This window comes from Dermacentor variabilis, chromosome 8 (assembly GCF_050947875.1).
Source record: "Dermacentor variabilis isolate Ectoservices chromosome 8, ASM5094787v1, whole genome shotgun sequence".
NCBI lineage: Eukaryota > Metazoa > Arthropoda > Arachnida > Ixodida > Ixodidae > Dermacentor > Dermacentor variabilis.
The window spans coordinates 16,295,911-16,303,454 of record NC_134575.1 but is presented as its reverse complement, the minus strand read 5'-3'; the positions used below and the strand labels follow the sequence as shown (position 1 = coordinate 16,303,454).

At 53.3% G+C, this 7,544-nt stretch overlaps 1 protein-coding gene across 1 annotated transcript; it reads left to right on the top strand.

The window, feature by feature from the left end:
* The first annotated feature begins 383 nt into the window (after window positions 1–383).
* Window positions 384–6,632, top strand: LOC142589705 (uncharacterized). Its single transcript, XM_075701254.1, has 3 exons — window positions 384–797; window positions 3,281–3,711; window positions 4,214–6,632. The coding sequence occupies exons 2-3, from the start codon at window positions 3,398–3,400 to the stop codon at window positions 6,075–6,077; spliced, it is 2,178 nt and encodes a 725-aa protein (XP_075557369.1). The 5' UTR covers window positions 384–797; window positions 3,281–3,397; the 3' UTR covers window positions 6,078–6,632.
* Window positions 6,633–7,544: the final 912 nt, after the last annotated feature.

Sequence of the window (7,544 nt, the reverse complement as noted above, 5' to 3'; positions counted from 1 at the left end):
GCCCCATCTGCCATCCTTGGCTCTGCTCCGTCGAGAAGCGCTCGTGTCGCGAGTGAGGGTGACGTGGCGTCGCGGCGATGCCCTTTCCCTCACGCAACACCCGGCGCGCTAGCGTTTCAGCAGGTGTTCTCTTTCACCCTCTCTGCTTGGTCGAGGCACAGGTCGTGACGTGGCGTCGCAGCCAATGACAATGGGTGCCGTTTCGCTGCCACAGATGACAGACGCCGGCTTTCTCGCTCAAAGAGAAATTTGACGCCTCGGCATATAAAAAAAGATATGTAAAGAAAAAAAGCATGTTTCGTACCTGCGTGTGTGGTCTACTGAAAACTTATGCGCGTGCTCGTGCTGTTGCGTACGCATTTAGAGTTCTTTCTTTTTTCTCCCGTTTCGGCAGTGACGTCTACAGTGGGTACGAGTCACAATTTCGCCGGACAACAACAACGACCTCCTCGCTTCCACTACTGAACCATATTTATTTTCTTGAACCCCCGCTCCACCATAATTCATGGCCGATCACCCCAGAGTGGCTTACGCCATTTCACTGAGGAACAAGCGGCCAAAAAGAAGTCTTGAGACCAGGTCAGCAGAGCACGCATTGCCATCGTCGTGGGCGCTGGCATAGCGCGAGCTGTGGCACGAGCTGTGGAACGAGCAAACGAGCAGGAGGTTCGCGCTTGTAGGAGCCATTCCGCAATCTGTCCTACAAACGCTGCAGAGGCAAACGAAGGAAGTTGGTCGACCGTACGCATACACCGCTAAGCCATCGTCGTGCAACGAACGCCTGTCTTCCACAAGACGTGAGTACCGGTGTCTTCTCCTCCCGCTGTGATAAACAATGGCCAGTCAAGAGATGTCGCCGAAGACAACGTTCCGACAAACGAACTTGCCGTCGTCAAGGTCTTGTCGAAAATTTGGCTTCAGGGACATGTCTCGTTCCACTGTTGATCACTTAAGCCACCATGTTCCTGTAAGCTTCTCTCTTTCTCTCGTTTTGGACTCCTCGCGCTGTGTATCACTCTAGTTCGCAGCAGTATTCAATGCTTAACAAGCATTTCATACTGCGGTGCATCTTCACATTGTTCACGCGATCAGAGAAGGCAACAAAAATAACAGAGGCCGTTGTTAAAGGTTTCCACGGCTTGGACTGTGCTTGAGAATGCGTTTGTTTTACAGCGAAGATGCCATTGCGTATAACGATAGAAAGCTGAACTCGCTTCTCACTTCTTTTTTGCATAATGCTATTGCGCTCGTGTAGTCGCGCTAACAGCTTCGCTTTCAAACAAACGCCCACTGATGAACATTTCAAGCCCTTGCCATGGCGGCTTGGTGGCTGCGCGTCATTGAGCAGCTAGGCGCGAGGTTTCGGGTTCATTTTTCGGCCACAGCGGCCGGATTTCGAAGGGGCCGAAATGCGAAAAACGCCCGCGTGCCGTGCATTGGGTGCACGTTAAAGGTGCCCAGGTGGTCAAAATTAACCAGTGGAATAGGACAGAATAGAATAACTTTATTTCCATCTACTTGATGGAGGAGGCTGCAAGTAAAAGCTGCTCCAGTAGAAGCAGCTTGACGAGGCCCGCAGCCCCCCCCCCCCCCCCCCACCGCCTACAGAATATTCGGCACAACAACATACATGCAAACACATATGCATTATACATATATATGCTCTCATGAACCCCATGTAGTCCCCCGCTACGTCAAATTGTGCTTTTGGCACGTGAAACTGCAGAATTTCATTAAATTCAATGGACAAGGTGTAGGATACTTATGGGCGATGTGCGGGCTAAGCCTCAATCGTGTGATTTAATTACAAGCTTTGTAAAAACTTCCTTAGAACGGGTTATGCAGCCATTATCCTCAATGTTTCCCAGAGTATACAGAACTGTGTGTGATGTCTAGTTCACATTCGGCAAAACGGGACTGATGTTTGGGATAGTATCAGAAATTTTAACGTCTCTGGCTTAGTATATATGTGTTGCAAATAAATACTAGAAACTCCTTTTTATAGCGAAGCTGTTGGGATACTTTCCCCGCTATCATGTCCCCGTGTAGAGAAAAAAGCCCGAAGACAGCACAATGCCGGGCCGATCCGCTGCAGAGGTGACGCAGGCGTTAAGCACTCCCCATACCTGGGCCGATACCGAAGATAGTGCTAAGCCGGGCCGACCCGCGGAAGAGGTGCAGTTCGCCATTAAGGGGCCCACATACACATGCAGCTTCGCTGGTTATCCTTCACAGAGTGGAAGGGCACTGAGGTTTTTTTTTTTGTGCTTAATACGGGGAACGTTGCAGGTTTTCCCGGTGTACTCAATGAACAGGCTAGGCGTCTTACTTTTATGCATTGAGTTCTGGAGTTTTACGTGCCAAAATCACGATTTGATTATGAGGTGCACTGTAGAGGGGGACTCCAGATCAATTTTGACCACCAGGGTGACATTAACGTGCCTCCAATGCACTGGGCATAGGCGTTACTTTCATGTTATGAAAACAAAGGTCAGGTGATGTGTAGGCAAAGCTTAAAGCGTGTGTTAATTACGGGTTTTGTATACACGGGCGCTTCGGAGCGTTATAAGCGTTTTAGTAACGGCGAAGAACTTGAGAACTCGCCGGCTTCAGTTGCTAAATGTGCTAAAGTGATTATTAAAATCAAAATTGTGTTAATTTGTCCATTAGGCTTTTCGATTTTTCCCTGCACTTAATATTCGTCACTTCGAGCGATCCAGTTCAAGGATTGGAATTTGTGCCATCTGCCACGTGCAAATTTTTAAGTGTTCAACACTATAGAAAAAGAAGTTGTCGGACACTCCATGCACATCTAACAATCGGTTACAGTAAGTGCAGAATTCTTTTTTATGCTTACTTAGGCTGCACTTCTTCCTCGCCCAGTGCACGCTTTGGTCCCCTTCCGCTCACTTCTTTCTCTACACTCGGCTGTTCTTGTTGCCATCTTTTTCGCTTCTTTGTAGCCGACTTCTTCGATTTTCTGTTGCCGACTTCTTCGCTGCTTGCCTCTTGCTTGCCTCTTGTTCTGATTCGAGCACTTACCCATCTGCACACGCCCATTCCGGTGATTGGCCAACAATATTCTTGTACCCAGTGTCACATGCCGAGATGGGCATACTCAGCGGCTGAAGTTGTATAACCAGCAGAACAGCAGCAGCCGGCACTCGCAAATCGGGAAGAAGAGGCAAAGAAAGCTTTGCTTAACTAAAAATCGCCTGTATTCACAAAGTGTTCTCTCTCTCAAGTACTTCCGCCTCAGTCTTGCCATTACGCTGCGCAGACTTGGGACAACTCCTAGGGACAGCCTCTAACGTGACGACCGTTGACCGACAGCCGCAAATCGGCGACTATTCTGCGTAGCAAGCGACGCCTCACCCGATCACAGCGCGGGCAGCAAATGGACAAACGCGACGTTCGGCCTCGGCCTCACCGCGACAGCACCGGGGCGTGTCGCTTCGACCTGAGAAGGCGCTGTACCAGGAGCGACAGCGCCCCGGTCTGCCAGCTCCTGTGGCGCCTCGAGGCGTGCAACCAGCTTCTCTCCCACATCGGGTTCCAGCTGCGCGAGGAAGAGGAAGACGGCATCGGCGAGCTCCGGCTGGTCCTGACCCCGCGTCAGGTGACCGTGCACCCGTGGAGGGCTCCCATGAGGTTCGGCACTCGCAGCCGCGCGGCCACGGATCTCTTTCGGCGCCTGTGCGAGGCGCACAGGTGCGTATTCTTTTGGCGGTAGAACGTGGCCCCTGGGATCACACCAAGGTGAGCCATTGCGATCTCGGAGGCCACTGCTGAAAAGGTGAAAGCGGCGCGAAAAGGTACGCAAACAGAGAGGCAGAGAGAGGGATCAGGAGTAAAAAAAAAATCAAATTCTGGGGGTTTACGTGCCAGAACCATTATTAGGTTGTAAGGCACGTTAGTTGGGGACTACTTTTGCGCACCTGCTGTTCTTTAAAGCGCGCTTAAAAAAGAAGTACGCGAGCGCATTTGCATTTCAACCCAACCGAAATGCTGCCGGGATCGAACCAGTGACCTCGAGCTCAACGACGCGACGCCATAGGCATTAAGTCACTGCGCCGGATAAACTGACCAGACAAGCTCCCTCTTTCTTTCGCTCTCTGTCCCTCTCTTGCTGCACCCTTTTTCGTGGTGATTTCTCTGTTGCAACTACGAATACGTACCAAACTCGCCCAATTTCCGTAACCGTTGTAAACAGGTGTGTCACGTTGGTCGAGCTCGACTACGACGTCGCAAGGTACGAGGTGCTGCTGGCAGCTATCAAAGAGAGCGTGGGCGTGAAGCGGCTGCGCGTCTACGACTTCCACGACATCCCGCGGGACAACCCGGGCCTCTTCGACGTCATCCTGGAGCTGGTCACGTCGATGGAACGCGTGGACGAGCTGGAGTTTCGCAAGCGGCACCACCACTCCATAGACAGCGTGCCCTTGCCTCCGTTCTCTCTCAGCCGAGTAGGGGGCACCACTCTCAGGAAGCTCAACGTGGCCGACCTGAACCTGAGGGACTCCGAGGTGTCCAAGCTGATCACGCTGCTCATGTGCAACGACACCGTGACCGAGCTCGCCGTCGGGACATCGGTGTGCACGTTCGCCGGCACGGAGACGTCGCTGGGCTTCGCCGATTACCTGGCCAAGGCCAAGGGAATCCTGCGCAGCCTCACTCTCAGATCGGTCGGTTTCTGCAGCGCCCCCGACTTGGAGAGGCTCGTCAACACCATCGCCGCCATGACGGCGCTCGAGGAGCTGGTCGTGGACATGGTGCCCTGCGGCAGCGAGGGCACCGACATCTTCGCCGAGGTGCTCGCGTGGAGCACCACCCTGCGCCACCTGAGCGTCGTCCTGCCCCCTTGGTGGGACCGGTCCATGTTCTACGACGTCTTCGACGAGCCGGACAACCGCTTTCGCAGCGTTCGACGCTGGCTGACGGGGCTGGCCAAGACCACCGTGCTCGAGACCCTGACGCTGGACCTGCTCGGCTTTCACCTGGACGAGTGCCGCATGCTGTTCCGGGCCCTGGCGGAGAACGCGAGCGTCAGGCGGGTGACCGTGCACCGACTCATCGAGTGGGGCTGCGTCGAGAGCGCGTGCCGCATGATCCGAGAGTGCGGCCTCTCGGACCGAGTGCTCATCAAGGACCACAACATGAGCCCCAACAGCATGTCCAAGCTGCCCGCGTGTCCGGAAGTCAAGGCCGTCACCGTCTACTCGCACTGGTTCCGGGCCGCGTCTTGCAACATTCGCGCGGCCTTTCGCGTCCTGGGCGCGTGCGGCCACCTCACCTCACTGCGGGTCCACCTCAGCGACCACACCTTCAATTACTCGGTGCTCAACGCCCTGGCCTCGTACCTGGCCGGTCCCAACCAGCTCAGGGAAGTCGAGGTGCACTTCTACGCCAGCCTGTTCAACGAGTTGAACATGCCGCACGACAGCAGCGAGAGTCCCCTGATCAAGGCCGTGTCGTCCAAGCCAAACTTGAGCAAGCTCACGCTACGCCAGCTGCGGCTGAGCGACGCGGACTGCCGGCTGCTCGCCGACAGCGTTCGGCGCAGTCCGAATCTTCGCGATCTGACGCTCTCGGCGGCCAACAGCGGTCACTTCCTGAGGCTCTTCGCACCGTCGGCGGCGAGGAACTACACCTTGCTCAACATCTGCCTCAGCAACACCGACGGGAGCGACGAGGACATGAAGGTCGTGGTGGACGTCGCCAGGCGCAACCGCAGCCTCGTGGCGCGAGCCGCCCGCTTCGTGCTCGATGACGACCGGTCCATCTACTGCGCGAGCGCCATCGAGTTGGTGTCGCGACACCCCAAGCTCGCGGAGACATTGCAGGACAAAGCGGCAGTCGGAGAGAGTGGAGCCAAGGAGATGATCCGGCGCGCCCTGAACAGCATTTCCGGCCTGGACGCGTACATGACGGCCGTCCGCGTAGTGAAGGACAGGGTGGAGTGCTGCAGCCTGCCGGACGCCGGCGTTCAGCTCGACCAGCTGAATCACGACTGTTGGCTGCACATCAGGCAGTACCTCAAGGTGGCGGACGTTTTGCAGGCTGGACATCCGCTCTGAGGAGCCGCTCAACAATACACACACTCGGGTTCTGACCGCGACGTCTGTGGCCGTCTTCTTGTTCCTATCTTAAAATGCGTAACCATTTTACGCGCACGGTTCTATCATATGGGAACTCACAACAGAGAGAATGTGCGTTCTGCAAATTGGCTACAAAATATACTTTAAGCATAGATGTGTGGGTGGAAGGGGGCAGTGGTGCAGACATATTTTTTGGGGGTGGACACAGTATGTCCCCCCCCCCGCCACAAACACGCACTGATACGCCCATCGAACGGACGGAATGGGAACGCACATCTGCCATTTCCGGCGAGGAGCCGAGTCGTCTTCAAGGCAGTTAAGATTAAACGGTTTACTATAAGTGGAGGTGTATAGGTTTTGTAACGGCAATGACATTCACACTTCCTTTTTTCACCATTTCTGCGTTAAATTACATGGAATATGTATCCTCATCAGAGACGTTCGTAGATAAACGATGAGCATTCAGAGGCATCGCCAAACATCGTGTCCCGCCACACAACATATTTTTTGACAACTGTATATTAGTTGCGGGTTGCGGGCGGTCTGTATCACGAACGCAGTGAAAAGTTTCCGAAGAATTTCGATCACGTCCGCTTTGTTAACGTTCACACCCAAAAGCTCGCCACAGGAGCAACTTCCGCTGCTACAGACGAGGTTCGAGCAACCAGAACTCGTTCACTTTATGAACGTACAATTATGCACGAACATTCGGGCGTTTATGCTCCCCTGAACACGGTCTTTTAAGCTTATAAAAGGAAATGACATGTTCCTAAATAAGCGCGTATAGTACCTATTGCTCAGTGTTTGCATGCATATGCACAGCCAACACAGCTCGCACGCGTGCCGACACAACGTAGACAGCTTTTTGTTCACTTCTACATTGTGCTGAATGTCTCAACCGGCTAATGCGTTTACCTCATTAATTCTTGACAAGAAAAGCTTCAGATCATATCGGATAAGCGCTTGAACGAGCCATACGAAAAAGCTCTCGGAAATAGTATCATACAGTGACTCAGTATCAGTGGCACAGCGTCGCAGTGGCACGGTATATGCCACTGCATAAGCGCACGTATGAAGCATACCATTGGTAAGCGGACAAGCATGTAGAGCGTAACTGGCAGCATAGCCAAGGATACTAGACCTGCAAGCGCAGGTTCTTCAGCGGATTCTTGCGCAGCGAGAAGTAGTGTGATGGTTGGGAGCCCATGGTGCTTCACTAAATGGTTTTCACAAGTGGTCTTCTCGGCAGACGTTTACTTTTATGCTGCTCTGCAGGTCGCAGAGCGGTTTCCTGTGCGATTTTGCTTCGTTTATTGATGAAATATTTATTAAGAAGGCCCTATGAAACTGAAAATAGAGCTCCAGTTGTTCGACTGAAAGCGTGCAGAGAGATTGAGAGAGAGAGAGAGAACAAACGTTTCATAATCCGAATTGGTGAGAGAGAGT

Coding starts and splice junctions, on each gene's coding strand:
- LOC142589705 (XM_075701254.1), top strand. CDS start 3,398: ATGGACAAACGCGACGTTCGGCCTCGGCCTCACCGCGACAGCACCGGG. Junction 3,712..4,213: donor CGCCTGTGCGAGGCGCACAG/GTGCGTATTCTT, acceptor CGTTGTAAACAG/GTGTGTCACGTTGGTCGAGC.